General features: G+C 55.6%; 9 protein-coding genes across 9 annotated transcripts; 7 read left to right on the forward strand and 2 right to left on the reverse strand.

Moving 5' to 3' along the window:
• The first annotated feature begins 134 nt into the window (after positions 1–134).
• F5144DRAFT_555836 (DNA-directed RNA polymerase) lies at positions 135–1,802 on the forward strand. The gene is made up of 2 exons (XM_066787935.1): positions 135–499; positions 560–1,802. Exons 1-2 carry the CDS (start codon positions 455–457, stop codon positions 1,637–1,639), a joined length of 1,125 nt encoding a protein of 374 aa, XP_066648593.1. The 5' UTR covers positions 135–454; the 3' UTR covers positions 1,640–1,802.
• F5144DRAFT_555838 (uncharacterized protein) lies at positions 1,803–3,467 on the reverse strand. The gene has a single exon (XM_066787936.1). It carries the CDS (start codon positions 3,343–3,345, stop codon positions 2,044–2,046), a length of 1,302 nt encoding a protein of 433 aa, XP_066648594.1. The 5' UTR covers positions 3,346–3,467; the 3' UTR covers positions 1,803–2,043.
• Positions 3,468–3,586: 119 nt separating this feature from the next.
• Positions 3,587–7,385, forward strand: F5144DRAFT_40431 (telomere length regulation protein-domain-containing protein). Its single transcript, XM_066784873.1, has 3 exons — positions 3,587–4,773; positions 4,837–5,271; positions 5,322–7,385. The coding sequence occupies exons 1-3, from the start codon at positions 3,918–3,920 to the stop codon at positions 7,097–7,099; spliced, it is 3,069 nt and encodes a 1,022-aa protein (XP_066648595.1). The 5' UTR covers positions 3,587–3,917; the 3' UTR covers positions 7,100–7,385.
• A 135-nt stretch (positions 7,386–7,520) lies between these two features.
• On the forward strand, positions 7,521–8,052 carry F5144DRAFT_555853 (cytochrome C oxidase copper chaperone-domain-containing protein). Its single transcript, XM_066787937.1, has 3 exons — positions 7,521–7,643; positions 7,693–7,760; positions 7,823–8,052. Exons 1-3 carry the CDS (start codon positions 7,619–7,621, stop codon positions 7,961–7,963), a joined length of 234 nt encoding a protein of 77 aa, XP_066648596.1. The 5' UTR covers positions 7,521–7,618; the 3' UTR covers positions 7,964–8,052.
• On the reverse strand, positions 8,053–9,206 carry F5144DRAFT_625364 (uncharacterized protein). Its single transcript, XM_066792221.1, has 3 exons — positions 8,915–9,206; positions 8,735–8,847; positions 8,053–8,568 (listed from the first exon to the last, which is right to left on the reverse strand). Exons 1-3 carry the CDS (start codon positions 9,056–9,058, stop codon positions 8,244–8,246), a joined length of 582 nt encoding a protein of 193 aa, XP_066648597.1. The 5' UTR covers positions 9,059–9,206; the 3' UTR covers positions 8,053–8,243.
• Positions 9,207–9,334: 128 nt separating this feature from the next.
• Positions 9,335–10,807, forward strand: F5144DRAFT_40482 (protein PXR1). Its single transcript, XM_066784878.1, has 3 exons — positions 9,335–9,439; positions 9,495–10,545; positions 10,597–10,807. Exons 1-3 carry the CDS (start codon positions 9,417–9,419, stop codon positions 10,615–10,617), a joined length of 1,095 nt encoding a protein of 364 aa, XP_066648598.1. The 5' UTR covers positions 9,335–9,416; the 3' UTR covers positions 10,618–10,807.
• A 725-nt stretch (positions 10,808–11,532) lies between these two features.
• Positions 11,533–14,636, forward strand: F5144DRAFT_40502 (uncharacterized protein). The gene is made up of 4 exons (XM_066784880.1): positions 11,533–13,030; positions 13,084–13,210; positions 13,282–13,363; positions 13,510–14,636. The coding sequence occupies exons 1-4, from the start codon at positions 12,024–12,026 to the stop codon at positions 14,484–14,486; spliced, it is 2,193 nt and encodes a 730-aa protein (XP_066648599.1). The 5' UTR covers positions 11,533–12,023; the 3' UTR covers positions 14,487–14,636.
• Positions 14,637–16,972: 2,336 nt separating this feature from the next.
• Positions 16,973–17,987, forward strand: F5144DRAFT_40585 (uncharacterized protein). Its single transcript, XM_066784891.1, has 2 exons — positions 16,973–17,801; positions 17,891–17,987. Exon 1 carries the CDS (start codon positions 17,088–17,090, stop codon positions 17,739–17,741), a length of 654 nt encoding a protein of 217 aa, XP_066648600.1. The 5' UTR covers positions 16,973–17,087; the 3' UTR covers positions 17,742–17,801; positions 17,891–17,987.
• On the forward strand, positions 17,662–18,796 carry F5144DRAFT_40593 (uncharacterized protein). The gene has a single exon (XM_066784892.1). The coding sequence runs from the start codon at positions 17,805–17,807 to the stop codon at positions 18,651–18,653; it is 849 nt and encodes a 282-aa protein (XP_066648601.1). The 5' UTR covers positions 17,662–17,804; the 3' UTR covers positions 18,654–18,796.
• The last annotated feature ends 639 nt before the right edge of the window (positions 18,797–19,435 follow it).

The following is a 19,435-nucleotide window of genomic DNA, read 5'->3' on the forward strand; positions in this document are numbered from 1 at the left end:
GCCAAGCTCCAATTGCTCAACCCACTTCCAGCTCCAGGTCCACTCTTCATTGGGTGATGGCGGCATGGGTTTTATCCGAATGCCGTGCTCCAAATATGCAATTATGCCCCTTCTCATTGGCCCGCAACAGCGAAGCTCACGACAGTTTCCAGAGCCTCTCCGACGACAAATCCCGGCAACTTGGGCGTCTAAAGCAAAGCAAAAATAGTGATATTTCACCGAATTTTCCGGGCTCAGTTGGTTTAAGTCAAGACCATGCTGTCAATTGGCCCGCATCCGTAACGATGGTCCAGCTCAGACCCACTGCCGCCCCTACAACGGTTAGGCGGGCGAGGTGGGCCCGCGATAAGCAAAAAGTTCTGCCGGTTTGCATCCAAGCAGCTCTGGTCGAAGAATTTCCAGGCTTGCGCCGTCAACGAAGTGACAACCCCGCCAACAAATTAGATCACCTACAATGCCTCACAAACCGCCAACAAAAGAAGTGCTCGAGGAGCGAAAGGTACGCCCTCGCATGTCCTAATACAAAGAATGAACAAGCCTAACAAGGCTTTGAATCTAGATCGTCGGCATCAAGGATGAGACCATCACCCATGTATCGTCGTCGGATTACCCGTTGACCTATCCCGGCGAGGACCACAGCTGGGACATTGAGTCCTTCCGGCGAGGTTTCAGCGTCGAATTTCACCAAAATGACCCCTATGAGGCCTCTTTCTCTCTCATTGGCATCGACGCCTCTATCGCTAATGCCTTCCGACGAATCATGATCGCCGACATCCCGACTCTCGCGATCGAGACCGTCTTCATCAACAACAACACCTCCGTCATCCAGGACGAAGTTCTTTCTCACCGGCTTGGGTTGATTCCCTTCAAAGGCGGTCATGAGGGACTGCACAACTTTCTGAAATGGTGGCGCAAACCGACAGACGAGTCCGAGATCAACAATAGCTACTACGACAACAACACCGTCTCGCTCCGCCTCGAAATCCAATGCGAGCACAACGAGAAAGCCGCGGCGGGAGAAACAGACCCCACCAAGCTGTACAAGAACGCTCACGTATACGCGCGCGACATCGAGTTCTGCCCCGTTGGCCGCCAAGACAAGTACTTCTCAGGCGCTGACGCCATCGCGCCCGTCAACCCCGACATCCTCATCGCCAAGCTGCGCCCCGGACAGGAGATCTCGCTCTCGATGCATATGCACAAGGGTGTTGGGTCAGACCACTCCAAGTTCTCGCCCGTCGCGACCGCCTCGTACAGGCTGATGCCCGTCATCACGATCGAACGACCGATCCTCGGACGGGACGCCGAGAAGTTCATGCGATGTTTCCCCCCGGGTGTGATTAAGCTGGAGAAGGTGACGAAGAAGGAGGCGGCGAAGAAGGGGAGCGGGTACGAGGGCCACGAAGGCGAGGACAAGGCGGTGGTGGCGGACCCGATGCGGGATACCGTCAGTAGGGAGTGCCTCCGGCACGAGGAGTTCAAGGGCAAGGTCAAGCTCGGCCGGAGGAGGGACCACTTCATCTACCTGGTCGAAAGCACTGGGCAGTGGGAGAGCGATGCCATCTTCTTGGAGTCGGTCGCGCATCTGAAGAAGCGGGCGCAGGATCTGGAGAAACAAGTCCAAAACATGGTGAGATAAAGAAAGTGTGTGGCGGACTTGTATTTGTGGGTATACACCCCTTTCTCTATGCATCTGTAAACATGGGTACGGCGTCAAGGTGGTTGGCAAAAGGGGGGGATCGGCCACCGGTGTTTCTCTGCCTTTTTACGTAGACAAAACCATTAGGGTGGAAAATAGGAGTTTCCATTTGGATTTGATATCAGCGCCATCTGTCTAAATGCCGTCTGTATGTTCTTTTTGTTTATGCCTGGCGCAAGGCCATCAAGCAAGGACTTTGCTCGTTCGTTATCGTCGCGCAGTAGTATCCTGCCAGTCATTTCACCTCGTCCTCCGTATCCGGATCCCCTCCCCCCTGACGCCTCACCTAGATGCATGCCCACTCTAAAAAAAAGACAAAAAAACACCTTGCTCCGAGTACACCATCATTGCTTGAACTTGAGCTTGAACTTGAAAAGCACCGTCGCAAACGCCGGATCCGTCACGCCGATCTCCTGCCCCGCCTCCAACCCCAGCTCCGTCAACGTCTTGTCCAGATTCGGCCGCGTCTGCGCCTCCAGGCTCGGCGGCGACTGCATGTACAGGGTCTTTCCCTCGGCGCGCAGGCTCGGCTTCTTGAGCTGGGCCTCGGGCCGCGCCGCAAACGACTCGACCAGCTCGCGCAGGGTCCAGGCGGGGTCGACGGCCAGGTCGCGGGCCAGCTGGCCGCACACGGGGCAGTCGTCCTTCTTCTCGTGCTTGAACGTGTACGTGTAGACGCTGTCGTTGCCCGAGTACATCATGTAGTTCTCCTCGGGCAGGCCCAGGAAGGGCGCGCAGTTGGACGCGATCTTGAGCGCCTCGTTGCAGCAGGCCGCTGCGATCACGCTGTTGGTCGCCGCGATCGCGGGGATGATGTTCTTGACTACGCCTTGTGTTAGGGAGTAGGTCACCCCGGAGATGTTGAACTCCTGCGCGCGGGCGAGCGCTTTTTGGTACAGCCAGGTGATGTGCTCCGGGTCGTCCTTGTCGAGCTCGGGGAAGGGCTTCTCTTGGTCCCAGGCGATGACGTGCGCCCACTCGACGCAGTGTTCTGGCTGGCGGGGGATGCTGGCGAGGGTGCAGAGCGGGACAGCCGCGCGCGGGGCGTGCATATCCAGCTGGCATTCGATGCAGGAGGTGACGGTTGGGAAGATGACGCGGGCTTGGCCCTTGAAGCCCTCCGTGCCGCCATCAATGAGGGGCTTGTAGCTGTCTTCGACCTCCTCGTCCACCATGTTGATCAGCGTCGCGTTGATCCACCGGCGCGCCTCGATGCTGTCCAGCCCACACACGACAAGCTGGAATTGCATGTAGAAGTCCTCGTCGAAGTCCTGGATCCTGCAGTTGTGTGGTGTAATCTTGACCCCCTTTACCCGCTTCTCGACAAACCGAGCAGCCACTTCGGCCTTGGACTTGCCGACATCTGCCTGGCGGAAGAGGAATTGCCTGTTCAAGTTCGAGATGTCGATCGTGTCCATGTCGATGACATGGATGTCCTTGAACCCAGACAGCGCGAGGTTCTTCAAGAGCTCACAGCCCAGTCCTCCAGCGCCAATAACCAATATCTTCATCGTCTCCATAGCCGCTGCCACCTGCTCGCCGCTGTAGATATCGGGGTTTGTAAACGGTCCGGGTCGGGTCCGGATCCTGTCGAGGTAGATCCATCTCGCCGGTTCGGAGGCCGGATACACTTGGGCGGAGGCCATGTCGAGGTGTGTTACCCAGGTTCAATCGAGCTGGCGGTTTTTTGGCGGATTTATCGTCGCAAGCCTATTCTCTTTTAAAGCCGAATGTAAGCCCAAAGGAGGGCAACGGGGAGCTGTTGGTGATAAGCCCAGGCTGCGGCTTATCGCGGTCCAGTTCCCCGCTCTTATCTTCGGTAGAAACGTATCGTACTGTACCGTATGAGCGTATGTAGCTGTATCGTATTCATGTATCGAGAGTTTACTGTGTAGCTTGCAGGGGACGCTCTGCCCAAGCACCTCTTTGTATTCACATCGACTAACAGCCCACCCACTGTTCGTTCCTCTGGGACTCGGGCTGTACCGCATGTACAAAAAAAATAAATCCAAATTACATATTGTCCCAGGTTGTTGAGGAAAAATGATTGAGGCCTGTCAGTAGCTTGTCAAGCATTTGAATCTCGAAAAGACGAATAACTAGAACATCTACAGAAGGTGCCACTCTCATGAATCGACCAAAGTCTAAAGACGCTATCACACCCCCACCATCGCCTTCATCGACACATCAAATTTACCACCGCTAGGGAGCCACAAAGATGGACGAGTTCCTGAAGCCGATGGGCATAAGCCGCATGACCAAAGACGAAGCGGAACCCGATTTCTTACGATTGTCGAGTGTCCAGACTGCGTCCAAGAACCCAGAGCCAACAGCATCCAGGTCACAACATCACACAGCGCCCACCACACCAGAAGACGCTCTTGAGATACTCAAGCACGAGCCTGACTACGACTCGTTGACCTCGGTCTTGGCCTTTCTTTCTCGCCACGAGACACATAACCTCCCGACTGTCAAGCTGCCAAGTCCTCTCAGTGCCCAGCTTATCCAAGTCCTAGTCGCAGAGATCGTGCCAAACTACTGGACTCTGCTCGTTGAGGATGTTCACCAGGCCAAGAATTCGGGGTTGAGGCTGCTCTTGTACTGTCTCTCGAGCATCACAGGAGTGAACGCCATCCTTGTTCGTCTCAGGGCCCTCATTCAGGAAACCAAGTCTGAAGCATCTACAGATATCAAGCGGCCCGACATACCTCTGAATCTCGGCATCCTGCTGGATATGTTGTGCCGTGTCCTCGAGGGCAATGGCTGGCTTCTCGAGGCATACCGCCTTGCAACATCTAGTCACGAACCTGCAGCGAGAGTGAGGCCGAGAGTGCAGGAAATTGCTGCGACTTTTGGCGCTTCTCGGATTATCTCACTGGCAGCGGAGGCAGAGGACATTCTCAAGGGTAGTTCTGCTGCTAAGAATGTAGACAACATCTGGCCTGCCGACTCGTTGCATTACACGCAATGGCTTGGTCGAAATATTGTGGCACTGGCGTTGTCAGACCTGACACCCAGCGAAACCAAACTTGGTCCTGATTTGTTTGCCAAAGCTCTTCGCCTTGGGCACTTTGGTATGTTTTTTCTTCCTTCGCTTTTCGCAAGACTGGAGTCACAGGCCAAGCTAACATGGACAGACGGACTGATCAAACTACTCGTATCCGAGCTTGTTCTGAAGCCAGAGGCCAATCACAAGAGATTTGGCCTCCTAGTAGGCGGCTTGCCGCAAACAGAGCAACGTAAGGTTCTTTACGCCGTTCTGAAGCTCTTCTCTGCTGGGCACTTGGATCGTCTTGGCCGCTATGAGGCCGAAGAAACGAAGCCCCTTATCTCTGCCGTGGCTGGTGCCCTCAACGGAATACTCGATTCGGTAGACAATGGCAAGCGGCATCTCGTGGACTGGTTGATTGGCTCCTCTGGCGCTGGTCTTGGGGAAGGCGTTGGTATACGGCGGGCAGTTATGGCAGTAATCTCTCGAGAATTGGACGACCTCGCAACCGTTCTTGAAAAGAGTCTCGGCCAATTTGGCGACCAACTCTACATCAAACATTCTCCCATGTTACAGCAAGAAGGTCAGTACTAAGCTTGACTTATTGGGACTACTAGCTGACTGAGGTAACAGCTCACGCCCAGGTACTGCTGTTGGCCGCTGGGTGTGTGCATAGGAAGGTGCCCATAAAGCTAGCGTTACTATTGAGGTCCAGCACCTGGCTTACTGCCGTCTCGAATAGACTAGCGGCACCTCATGAAAGAGCCCGCTTTCTAGGCATGGTGGTGGGCGAAGCGCTTTCTGCTCTTGTCGACAAGGGAGAGAAACGACTCAACTTCAAAATGGAGGAAACCGACAACGAGGAAGGCAGCTGGTATAAGGGGTTAACAAACGTCACGGATGAGATTGGGGCTCTTGATCCTTTATTCAAAACCCAAGCTGATATCCCGCAAAAGAAACGTAAGGCGCCTCAAAAACCGGCCATGAAACCGGCGACTCGGCCGCCACAGACTGGCTTCATCATCGAGGAACTCAGCGACGAGGATGGCCCAGAAGAAGACGACATCGTACCTTACGCAAAGCCAGATTCGGATGCAGAAGATTCAGACGAGGATGCGACCCTGGTTAGGCGCGATAAGCCAAAAGCTCCAGTGTACATCAGGGACTTGATCAAGTACCTTCGAGATACGGAGAGCTACGATCACCAGAAGCTCGCTTTGGCAACGGCACCAACACTCATTCGGCGGAAAGCGGATTATGGAACAGAAGTATCAGAACACGCCGAGGAGCTCGCTTCGTTGCTCGTTGGTCTGAGCGACAAGTTCGAGATGGACAATTTTGACGAGCTGAGGATTCAAGGGATGATGGCCATCATCGTCGCCAAACCAGAGAAGATGGGTCAATGGTTCGCCAAGACATTCTTCGATGGAGACTACTCAGTCTCTCAGCGAGCGTCGGTTCTCATTATTCTCGGTTTAAGCGCTCGCGAGTTGGCTGGTTATGAAACGTCCGACTACGCGGCGGCGGCGGCGTTCCCCTCCAAGATGCTGCCAGAGCGAGTCGGGCAGCTGTACCTCGGCAACAACCCGACCCAAAGCGAGCGCTCTGCCCTCAAACCTCTCCCACCTAATGCCCTCGACAACATCGCGAGCACACTTACCTCTACCTTCCTCGCCCCGATGGCAGCAACAGCCGCCGACGCAGCCACCGGCCCAGACGTCCTCAAGCTCTCCACCTTCACCTCCCGCCTTAACAACGACCAAAACTCTCAGAACGAAACAGACAACCAACCTCTCTCCCCAACAAACCCCCGAATCAAATACAAATCCACCCACCCCGCCAAACCCCGCGTCCACGCCATCCCCAACACCACCGCCCACCTCCTCGGCACCTCCTTCTTCGCCCCACTAGCCGCGCGCTTCCAAGCCGCCCTGCACGCCTCCTCCTCCACAACCCGCGGCGGCGGCGGCAGCAACAGCCGCGCCATCCTCTTCCACCCCTACCTCCTCGCCCTCTACCTCAAAACCCTCGCCCTAATCCTCCACGCCGCCGGGCCCAGCACGCTCGCCCTCCCGCAGCTGACGGCCGAGCTGTGGCGGCTGCTGCTGAGCACCAGCGTGCGGGCGCAGGCGGTCGGCGACCTGGCCGTCACGCAGGCGGTGCTGTTTGCGTTCGTGGCGCTGCTGGATGTCAATGCGGATCGCATGCGGGATGTTTGTGTGGAGCTGGGTAGGGAGGTGGTCGAGGCGCAGGAGTGGGTGGCGGGGGTGTTTGGGGGGTTGAGAGGGGGGGATGAGGGGGGCGAGGAGGAGAGGGTGAAGGTGCTGGCGGCGGGGGTGTTGGTGAGGTTGAGGGAGGGGGTGGAGAAGTATCGCGTGGTGTTGATGGGGGATTTGATTGGGTTTGGGTAGTGTGGCAAGGGTGAGGGTGAGTCGGAAAGTTTGGGGAAGGGGGGCGGGGGTGTGGCAAGGATGGAGGGAGGGAGGGAAAGGGTGGTTGCTCGGTGCGCCGAATGTAGGGGACTGGGTTTAAGGAAATCAGGGGACTCGGAAGTAGTTCCATACCGTGGGAATACCTCTGCTAGGGTTTTCCGAGGGACTTTCATAGAACTACAAAATGTGCTGTAAGAAGATACGATTGTTTGTAGTGAAATGCGCTTCCCTTGGTACATGTACAAACACATAATTTCAGTTGCCCCGTCGTCCGTGTTTTGTTTGTTTCCTAAATGGTTACACTCAGGGGTATCAGGTGACATGTGGGCCACTGACGCCATCACAGCTTGGCGCATCCCCGACCCTTGTCACAGCGGGAAAAGGTTCTGGAAGCAATTGACAAATCAACACCTTGCAGCAAGACAGTCTCATTATCGACAAAACACCTCACTAGATTCAGTGCAGTTTTCAGGAACCAGCACAGTCATTCTTTTCACCATGGCAAGCCAGGCTGCTCAGATGCGTGAGTATCCGTCCTCTGTTCCCAGTGCGCACCCTGCTGACCAACCCAGCGTCCATCGGCTCCAGCGTTGCTCCCGCTGTCAAGACCCAGGCGACCGATGCCGCCTCGAAGCCCAAGGTGCGCCAACAAAACCAAAACTCCGGACAAGGTAGTTAGTTGCTAACCAGACGAACCGGTAGCCCTGCTGCGTGTGCAAGGATGAAAAGTCCAAGCGTGACGAGTGCATGCTCTTTTCCAACGCCGCCGACCCCCAGAAGGACTGCCAGTCAACAATATCCCAGTACCGGAGCTGCATGGCTGGGTTCGGGTTCAAGGTCTAAGGTATGGGAGAAAAGGATGAAATGCGACGATAGCATGTATCATACACGCATGGATAGACCCGGCGTTAAATCAAATTCATGATTCCACTCTTAGACCGGCACCTCCGGCACGATTCCAGCACGACGGCAGGCTCCCATCCCATGCCCCAAGAACAACATCAGCAACGCCCCAACACTCAAGCAAATGGGTATATCCTCCAACCAGCAACAAACAGCAACAAACAAGCAACCCAAACTCCAGCAAAAGTCCAAGCCCGCAACCCCCAACTATGGAACCACCTCAAACCACCCGTCCACCAGGACGTCCACGACCACCCTCAACCCTCGCACCAACCTTCTCCTTCCAACCCGGCCCAAACCCAAGCAAACCCCCCACTTTGTCTCCCCCCTCACGCCCCTCACGCCCCTCCCGTCCAGCACCCACCTCCTTCCCCAACGCCGCAACATCCTCCCTGCGCCCCTCATACAGCGCCTGTAGCTGGATAGCCAGATTCAGCATGCGGCGCTGGTGCTCAGCCAGGCGGCGGGCGATCTGGGTTGCCTTTTCGTCGCGGCGGTCCATGGCCTGTTTGAGGCGCTTGAGGTGGGAGAGGTGGATTGCGGAGCTGTTTTTTTTTTTGCGGGGGGTTAGTTGGTTGGGTGCCTCGGTGGGGTGGGGTAGGTAGGTAGAGGGGATGGTTGATTGGGGTTGGGAAGAGGGTGTAGAAGGGGAGGGGGGATGGGAGGGAGTGTGGTTTTGGGCGGGTGAGGGGGGGGCGGGGGGTCGCATACCGCAGGTCGTTGTGTTTGGCGACGGACTTTTGGATGCGCGTCTCGATCTGCTTGAGGGAGGATTCGTAGCCTGTGGCGAGGGCGGTGCGGTTTTTGTCGCGGGTTTGCTTGGCCTATGCCATCGGTGAATGCGGTAAGCTGGGAGAGGTTCAAGAAACTAGGTGGTTATAAGGTCCATACCTTACGCAGGCGGGTTCGAGCTGCGCTCGCTTCCTTTAGCCGACCATTGTAGGCTTGATATTCGGCGTCCGAGTCAGAGTCCACCGGAGCTCTTGCGGACCCGGAAATTCGTCTCTGTCTCGCCGTGTTTGCTGCAGGTGCCATTTCAATCCGCGTGTTGATGGGTGGTTTTAAGGAGGGATGTAGTTTGCGCCTAGTTGCATTCAATATTCCGCCACTACTCACAAACTGTTGTTGGTGATGGACATTGGAACGCAACTCGTTGTGGGGTAACTGTCCCACAGGATGTCGTTTGACCCCTGGCTTCGTAGCATGACCCCTGTCAATTGGCCCAGCCATAGCCCGGAAGGCGGTGTGTGCGGGCAGAGTCTTTTTCCGCTGGCTGGCTGAGACTGGTTCCCCGCTAAAATTTCCCAAGTCCATGTAACCACCAAAAACACAGCGTTGTCACCAGTTTACCTGAAGATTGTGGCTCTACAACGCTGAGCACCTTGTAATCACAATGGGTCTCGCTGGTGCCAAGAAGTGAGGAAATTGCTTGAACCTTCAACCCGAGGTGGTTAACTAACGAACCTAACAGCAAGCGGAAACTCGGCAATGACCCGAACAATACCAAATGGTCGCGCAATACCGACACATTTGGCCAGAAAATCCTGAGGGCCCAGGGGTGGCAGCCAGGCGAGTATCTTGGGGCGAAGGACGCCGCGCATGCGGAATGGCACACCGAAGCCAACACGACGCACATCAGGGTCACCCTCAAAGACGACACTCTTGGCCTCGGCGCCAAGCGGAATAATGGCGACGAATGCACCGGCCTCGATGCGTTCCAGCACCTTCTTGGTCGTCTGAATGGCAAGAGCGACGAGGCGCTGGAGGCAGAACAGAAGGTCCGGAACGATGTGAAACTCAGTCTGTACATGCAGAAGAAGTTCGGGATGATGCGGTTCGTTAAAGGCGGGTGGTTGGTTGGCGACCAGGTTAAGCAAACGCCCGACGAGGAGGCAGAAGAGGTTCCTGATTCTGCAGAAGCGAGCGAGGCGCCAGAGCCTGCCGCGGTGGAATCCAAAAAGCGCAAGGCCGACCGAAGGTCCGATAAAGAAGACGGCAAGTTGGGCAAGAAGGAAAAGAAGTCTAAGAAGAGGAAAGCGGGGTCCGAGGCCGATGTGGGCGGCGAAGGTGGGCAAAAGGAAAAGGACAAGAAATCGAAGAGGAGGAAGACCGAGTCGGAAGACTGCGAGGAACCGGCTGTGACGCCGAAGACTGCCGAGTCTCTGGATGAGACCAGCGGTGCTTCCGATGCTGGGAACACGAAGAATGACAAAAAGGACAAGAAGGATAAGAAAGAGAGGAGAGATAAAAAAGAAAAGAAGGAGAAGCGTCGGATTGAGAAAGCAGCCGCAGAATCGGGAGCCGAGACAGGCGACAGTATATCTCAAGAGAAGAAGCGAAAGAAAAAGGACGCCACTTTGGAGTCGTCTTCAGCGCCCACACCCGCAGACAGAAATTCTTCCACGCCGACTGGCAGCGGCTACTCGACCCCCGTCCCCACGGGCTCGAGCAGGTACCTGGCAAGATCCAGGTTCATCGCCCAAAAGAAGATGGCATTTGCAGACAGCGCAGCGCTCAATCAGGTGAGAATTCCGGGTTCTCGGTACGGAGGGAGATTGGCTAACATCGTGAAGATCTTCATGATCAAATCATAGTCAACCTTAATAGTGGACATCGCACCTGCATGCAGTGGCAACTCCTCGCTCTTACTCCCGCTATTGTTGCCCGGCGCCCTGCCCACCTCCGGTGGAAGGAAGTTACGAACTGCCACGTCTTATCCCGCGTTTCCTCTGACGATCCGGCGTTCCCACCACAACACCTAAGTAATCTCGCGTAACCTAATCCGAGCTTAGTCTCTTAACTTCGATATACACGCATCATAATAGCACCACTAGGGACCTGGCCAATTTACCAGAGGAGGTTCTCCTCTTCCCCGACCCAATAACCACGAACGACGCGCGCTCGAAGCCTCATCCGCCATGTTCCGGCTCTACACAGGGATGATCGAACTGGGGGCAAACTACCTTCTCCGAAGATGTGGATGGCATATAATCGATACCCCATTCGGCCAAGAACTTTGGCAGATATCTTGGCGAGAGCTGGTGGGCGCATCCTGCTGGCCTTGTGCTGGTACTATCCACTGCGTGTGACGAGGAGGGTTGGCTCGGAGGTGGCGACGAGGTTCTGGATGTTTCGACCGTTTGTAACAAGAGTTCCGAGCTTCGAAACCGGCCTGATCGCAATGGGAATGAACGAGCTCGTCCGGATTCTCCGGTGCTATACCATCCTCAAGTACTCGATCCGGAGTTTGAGCGCGCGTAACTCGCTTTCGTCAACTTCTTAAGACCGTTATACGCATTCCACGACTAAACTGGAGAGAACCAACCCACACCCGGGATGTCACAGCCATATACCCCTGGTGGTCGCTATGGCTTTTGGATTCACAGATAGGATGGTCAGATTCAGAGCGTGGAGGTCGCGTAAGCGGGACTCCCAGCACACAGCGTAGGTAGTTTTACTCTAGGCGTGGAAATGAATTCTGACAAAATTTACCTAGCATGCCATCGTTATATTCTTCCTCTTTTCGTCAGTGCCATGCCCCAGTGTCCGTTGTGGCCTGAAAGGGTCGCCTACGGCAGGTACCTAGGTCTCTTTGCTGAATTCTCACTGTTCTAATTATCAGGCAGCAACTGACTTCTGTAAAGATCCGACGACTTGAACTTGACGAGCCAAACGAGTCAATTGCATTTTGTGCAGCCGCAGAGTACCGACCACAAAATTTACCAACATCGCAGACCAAAACATCCAAAGACACAATACAACACGACGACCAACAGAGCAAAACAACGATGACGTTGAGTTCACCCATGCAACAATGAGCTCTGCCTCCAACAGTTCGGTGTGAGAAAAAAATAAATCCCTTCTGAACTTTAACCCAATTGGGTGAGCCACAACACAAGCAACACATTGCGGACCGACTACACTCAAGTTTACAACAAGAAGGGCGTCAGGCATTTAGCACTCTGTGCGGAAGGGTTGTGGCCAACAATTTTGTTGCATCATGGGCCCAACAGGGGATTCGGGGGAAAAACGCATAACATCATACGCCGATGTTGTGCGTGGTCACAAGAGGTTTGGCCATGAGTCCAAATCTACCGAGGAGATTGCAACTGTGGCTGCGCGGAAACGTGCAGTTGTTCCGACAGATGGGGCGAGCACAGAGCAGAATACAGCTAAGAAGATATCCCCCAAGAAGGGCACAAGATCAACCCAAAAGAAAGGCCACAAGCCAAGCCCCACAGGCGCTCATCAGAGGGCGTCCCAGGCCGGACAGGCAGCGGGGGGTTCGCCTCATAAATCCTCACCCAGGGCTCGGACCGCAAAGAAATCCACCAAGCCATCATTCTCATATGCCGAGGCCGTGAAGGGCAAACCATCACCGGCGACGCTCCAAACCAACCAAACCAAGAATGCAGAGGCCCGGGGGGGGGTCCAAGCGGCCGTTGGTTCCCCGGCCCACACCGGAGTTTCCAAGTCGGAGCCGGACCCGTCTCCGAGCCCGAAGCTTCTGCATGTTGGCCTAGGCGACGGCGACAACCTGGTCACGTTTTTGCACAGACAAAAGGGGGGCTGGTCACGGGGGGTCGAGTCACAGAACCTCCTAGAATTGCTGTATGGGCAGCCATTCCACCACTTCTCAGCAGGAGATGTTTCCTCTACACTTCCTTCTTCACTCTTACCTTCGACGACACCGTTCTCCACGCCATTACTCACACTCCTTCAAATTCTACATCAAGCTTCTGCGGATTCAAAAATGTCCCAAGCTAGAGACGATGTCGATGCGCGAATCGCCGGAATCCTACAAGCGCACGACACGCTCCCTAATGGCGAGAACGTCGATGTGGCTATTAGCCGCGCTGTCAACAACACTGCCAGCAACGAAAATCAACACTCCGAAGATGATGAAGTAGATAGCGATATTTATTTTGCCGTCGACAATTCCCAGCACAACGCCCAGAGGGAATGGACACGTCTGGTGATTGCTTCCCATAACCGGGGGCAGATATCGTAAGTGGCATGCACGCGTGTAGACACCAACACGCTTGCTAACAGCCGAACAGGCTCTGGGGAACACCACGGGGATGGAATGTACGAGTCGATTGCCGAGGCCAGAGCTGGATGCTCCAACGCGAGATTCTCTGCGCAAACTCGACCTTCTTCAGACACCGATTGCCACGCAGGAATCCGGTAAGTCAACGCACCCAAATGCCAATAATCCGCCCCGTTTCTTCGTCAACCACAACAGCTGACAAGATTAGAATGGCATATTCGTTATATTCGATTGCAGCGAGCAGGATCCCCTGCAGCTTGTCACCGCGTTGCAGTACATGTATCACGATGGTAAGTTTTCTCAACCCTTTTGTTTCCTTTCCACGTAACCCCCTGTCTCCAACCCCCCCCCCCCCCCCCCCCGCACCAAGAAACAAAACCATCCAAACAACCCAAACTCCAACACAAGAATAACTAACCCCCTCCCCCTTTCCCAGACTGGCTCAAAGAGCAAATGCTCCTCCGATACGCTTTGGTCGGCTACGCCATTCGCGAGGCCACGTTCGCCTACATCGCGGGCGCCTCGATCGGGTTCGAACGCATGATGCTAGACGCGCTGTCGGCGCTGCATGAGATCGCTTTGCAGCTGGTCTTGTTCTTCCGTAACAACCAGCGCTACACCTTGGAGGAGTTGGACATGTCGGGCTTGTACGAGCCGCTGGCGCTCGCGCTGAACATATGCTACGAACAGGGGGATGGAGGGGTGTGGCTACTGCCGCTACGGGCGTCGCTGGCGCATCTGGTGGATGGGGTGATGCTGTGGCTGGCTCTTGATCAGGGGTTCCATAACGTGCCGGTCGGGTCGTGGTCGCAGGGGTTGTGGGCTAAGACCATGAGGGAGAGTCGGCACTTTTCGGACCTTGGGATATTGGACGACATGTGGGGGGTAATGAATGACGTCCTTGCCGCCCGTGAGGCGAGGGGACTCCGGCCTTTGGAGGCACGGCCTCCCGATGACCCCCCGGACGCGGGGCCGGCCGGAGCCGGTGGGGGGAACGGCACGGCACCGCCCCCGGCGCAGACTGCGCCAAACACCCAGCCATACGGTTGGCTTTCGAACGGCGCGCAACCCACACTCGACCAGTGGGAGCGAGCGTTCACGGAACGGGGCCTGAGGCAGCTGGTGAACCCGGGGTCGAACCACCCGCAGGACCCGGGGACCGCCGAAAGATTGAGGTTCTCAGTCCGCCTGACAGAGCCGCCGCCTTCTTCGCAACGCCTTTTCGATAACACGTCCCTTCGATTTACTTCATCTCCTTACTGGTTCGGATTAGGTTTATCGCATCATACACTGCATCACGCCTCGCGGCGTCGGTTACATGTCAGCATGGATAGAGTGCTGTTACGTCAACAGTTCGGGATTCGGCATCTGGATTTCTCCGAGGGGACGGTGCTACATCATGGTCACATATAGTGTCGGGACAAGCTCGGGGGCATCTGTTGGACTCTGTTGGGACTAGATCCCGGCCTCGAGAGGTCATTTGTGTGCAGATTGTCAGGTTTGGTTTGTAAGGATAACTTCTCTCTTGTACACGCATCTAGCAGTAATGTAATACAGTGAGAATTAATATCTCCTCTCAATCCGTAATACTACAGCTCTATGGGCGTGGGTGGACGCGAACTACGCTTGTTCCTCAAGTTTATGCATGTCCTCTTACCTCTTGGGTTTCCGTATTGTCAGCCTTCGGATGACTTGAGGATATCCAGGTAGCGGCGTACAATAGACGAGATCATCACCTAGTACCATATGTCGTCATAAAAAGATTGGGAGCGGAGGAGGTCACTACACCACCGCATTACCCAAGTGGACTTCTAAACACGCAGACATCCACCGAATACGCAGTTCGCCGATCTCAGACTAGGAGTCGGCTAGCTATGGCGGGAATTCGATGATCATGACGCCAGCAGGCAAAGGCTCGATGGACCGGCTGAAAGCGTTTTATGCAACAAGCAGATCACAGATCTCGTGCGAGTACGACGACTCGACGAGTGCGGAGTGTTCTTGGACGAACCACACATAATAACCAACAGAGCACACGACCCGCTGCAGAGAGATATTATTGGCATCCACTTACTTGCGTGTTGCCGTTTCACCGGTTCCCGCTTTTTTCTGCGGGCTAAGGTACACGACAGATGCAGGTGGGTGGCATGCAGGCTAGACGAGTGGATGGCAGAAGAGAGTTGACGAGGAGCCGTTAAAGGTGAGAGGGGTCTGGATTTCGGGTCTACCACAGGAAAGGGCCAGGGGTTGGAGCTGACCCCAAGCTCTGACGCAAAGTAGGCATGGGAATGCGATGGGGAGAAAACCAGAACAATACGGAGTTAGGTACATCCCTTTCAACGTGGAAATAGCATAACTCCGCCCAACCTTTCCCGGGTTACCTCCCTTGTTATACCAAGAGCCATGGGATGAGCCAACAGCCTAGCCTAGGGGTGGCCAGCCACAAGACGCGAAGACTGGCTAGGTGGGCTAGCAGACAGCGGCCACGGTGCATCATCAAAAGGCACATGGAAACCCTCCGCCCCATCTGATCCGGCAAGGTTGTAGTGTAAGTACGAGTTCGCGCGTCGGTCCCTTTCGTTTATTCTGTGTCGCCACGCATCTCCCTTCCTCCCAAGGACATCGGAACTGATTCGATGCAGATGATGTTAGTGAGGTTGATAGAGGGGAAGAGGAGAGGGGCTAATGCAGTTGCTGATACAACCTCCCCGCTCGCCAATCTCTTGGGGTTTCGATAATCCATGCTTTGCTGAAAAGTTACCAGATCCATCTCAAGAAGGGATCCCGGGCCATTGGCCAGTCTTTGCCTCTGGAAGCTGCGTCTGCTTAATATTTCTGAGACATGGAATTGGCCAGACGTCGAGCAACGCCCCGCTAGCGCAACCGCAGACTTGGCAGATGGCAGACGACGCCACGACAACTCATGCTCCTCGCGCTACCTGCACGCTACTCGCACGCTACTGCATGTCCCCCAACTTCCCCGGAGGAAGGATGGGAATTGCAAGCATACGCCATGTTCGCTTAGACTGGACGGTGTGCGGCCGCGCATCTTGCCAAGACAGGGAGTCCGCTGGCAAAGAAGCTTGGGAGTTGGAAGCTGGGAGGTCGACGGCTGGGAAACGGTCGGCGGAGGTTGTTGTCCTATCAGTTCCTTGATCCCTTTTCCTTAATCAGATGAAACCGCATGTCAACTTTGGAGTGGTCACGGTTCACAGAATGAATGCATATGTGGGTGTATGTACGTACTTAAGGGCGAGTCAGAAGCGAAAGGTCCTACATTCCTCTGATCTCCGATCCGCGCCACCCTTCGTTCGGCAAACCGTTGCAGAGCGGCAGAAAGGAGGGGCAGATCTCGACAAGGCGCCACTGCTCGTGGCAAAAACCGCCGGCATGCATAAGCATGTATTTACAGTATCGAGCGAATGAGCGTATGTATATATCCGTCCGGGATCGGAATCCGAAGACCTTCGTGGCAAGATGTCGTCCCTGTGTTGTAAGTGAATCCACACCAAATGCTTGATCTGGTTAAGCTCGGATTGATCATCTCGACCCCGACGCCAAGATGCATCCGAAGCCTCCGGCTTGACACCGTTTCCAAGTGCCTTTTGTATCGGACAGTTTGAGGAACCGGGGGAAAGCACAGGCAGGCCACGTGTGGTCAGGAATTTGTGCCCAACGTCCCCAAAAGCAGGCGCGTTGCTGTGATATGCTCCTTCTTTCCACTCAGGCGCGATCTTGCTACCCCGCATGTAGTGCAATTGGATCCGCCTTGATAGTGGGGCCCTGACGTCGAGCTCAAGCTTGGCTTTGCATCAGATTGTCAGGACCGGGGTTCCCCTGGTGCGTGGGGCAAGAACTCCCAGGGTTCTGCACACATCATTGGCTTGTTGACTCATATTGGGTTCCACTCTATCAGACGGTAGCCAATTACACTGCTGGGAACCCTTGCTGGCACCCTCATAGCGGCATTCCGCGCTGGTTCGGGGCAAGTGCGGTGATCAACGCCTCGGGGGGATGGCACGATGGTGCAAGCATGTCCTCGAGAAACTGGAAGGAGTTGCCATTCCTTTTCTTTTTAATTCAATATCCTGTGCCATTGCTTTCCATCTTGCTTCTTACCTACCTATCTTTTGCCAACTCCATCCCCCCCTGACTGTTGCCTCGACGAATCCACAACGCATTAATCGAGTCAGTACGCTCGTACCAGAAATACCCCGCCTGAGCCCACTCCCCCGGACCGGACCTGGTCCAGACTTTCGGCCAGCGGCGGATTACACTCGCACGCACGGCAAAACAAAGGATCCCCCGGGACCACCGCAACGTTCCCTGCCCCTGACTCGCGCCTTCACGCTGAGCAGGAAAGACGCCGAGTTGTCCCAATCGAACGAGGGGCTGCAGATCGAACCTGCTCAGTGGTTCGACAAAGAAAGGCGAAACCCAAGTGACCGATACCCCGGCGTTACACCACCCTCATCATCGTTCGACCCCCACACAATCACCTATTTAAGGGTTTCGCCTCCACCACCTCCTGTCGCCGGCACACCCAACTCGAACGACCTCAATCTACAACACGTACGAGGTTTGCGATTTTACCCACACGACACCCCATTCGACCGAGAATCACTTCCGCTCTGCGACAGGCCACCCCCGCGGCCTGCTTCGCGTTGAGGAACCCGACAATCTAGATATAAGCCTACAGCCTTCTCGGACCTTCACATCCATTCCTTCATCATGTCTTCCGATAACGGGAACTCGACTACCAGCGTAAACGACATGGCCCGGCAGCGGCGCGGTTCTATCACCTCGAGCGCCTTCACCAATCTTTTCCGTAACAACTCCGTCTCGCAACCCACCACGGCGCCTTTTTCCACTCCACTGAGCTCCTCCGCCGCGAACGACCAACGCCGGAGGCTCTCTGTCACAACGCTCGGGCTTTCAGGCACTTCCCCGACGACTTCGGCCCTCTTTCGCCGCGGTAGTCTGTCTACGAACTCGGATTCGATCGACGAGAACGCTATTGAGGATGAGGAGAGCACCCGCACCGCGCCGGTGACCCCGTTCTCCCGCCGCATGAGTTTCGGCGCCTCTCAAGCTATGCGAGGCTCGCGAAGCGCTACTACTTCTGGCAACAATGGTAGGCAGACCCAGTCAGTCCGTCGCAGCAGCACCGCCCTCGGTAGCCCACCCACGCCGCCACTGCCCTCTTCCGGCATTGGGAACTACACGTGGGGCCAGATTTCTTCCCAGGCAAGCACTGCAAACCAGTCCAGAACAGCTTCTGACTTGTGCCCCCCTTCTGCTCGATTAGACCAAGGATTCAATTGGTCCGAGCAGCTTAGGTCTCGCGCCGAGAGCACCGTCGCCTCAGGCCCCCGGCCCTCGTTCTCCTTGGGCTCGGGCCTCGGTGGATCCCCTCCCCGGGCCGGCCCAATTCCAGCTCCCAGCAGCCCTCGCCATGACCGGGCCAAGTCCGTCTCTGACATGCCCGCACCTCCGGCACAGCCCCCGAGACCGCGGGCGCCCCAAAAGCCCGATGCTTTCCAAGAGAGGATTCTGAAGGGCGACTTCTACATGGACTAGGTCGTGCCGATCACGATGGCTGTCCGAGGTCCCATTCCATGTGCGCATACGTACATTTCACTATCGTCTGACTATCGGCTAGTCGCTTTTACATCACATCATTTTGCTACTCTCGCGGCGTTGTCTTGGAGCGGCAGGCCCCAAATAGGGTGCACCCTGCCACGGTTTCCTTTCGTTCAGGAGAATTACGGCGCAATTTATTCAATCGAGCTTGTGGCTTTATAGGCGAGGTACTCTCCCGGAGGCGGCGGGAGTTTGTGCAAAGCAAGCAACGGAGTTCTGGGGATGTCGTCAGGGGCGTATCATTTCATCCGGCGAGGTAGCAGCGAGGGACGGGTTCATTACAAGGCTATACAGGCCGCGACGGTTCGGCCGGGGCGAGCAAGGCAACAATCAGACAAGGAGACATGGCGAGACCATGTTCTCCAACATATACTGTACGATTAGGGCTTCGGGTTTCTTGGGCCTTGGTTGTTACTGCTCTGTTAGTTCCAGACTGGGAAGGATGGGAAACAATACGGTTGAACGGTGTATGATTTAAATGGAGTTATTTGTCTTTCCGTCACCGTCAAGATCGTCGTCTGCGCTGCTTTACTTTTCATCGTCCTCTCGCCCTGCGTTCCTCTCCCTCTCCCAGCTTTGTTGAGGGTGCCCGTGACCCGGGAAGCCGGCACCGGGGATGTGGTGATTGGTGGATCCGATCTCTCATACAACCTCTTTGGGTTGTGTCCCGGACGGGGGGGCGGGGGAAAGGATGGCGGGCACTGGCGGGTCGCTCTTCT

This window comes from Chaetomium tenue, assembly GCF_020726465.1.
Source record: "Chaetomium tenue strain MPI-SDFR-AT-0079 chromosome Unknown F5144scaffold_1, whole genome shotgun sequence".
Taxonomy (NCBI): Eukaryota; Fungi; Ascomycota; class Sordariomycetes; order Sordariales; family Chaetomiaceae; genus Chaetomium; species Chaetomium tenue.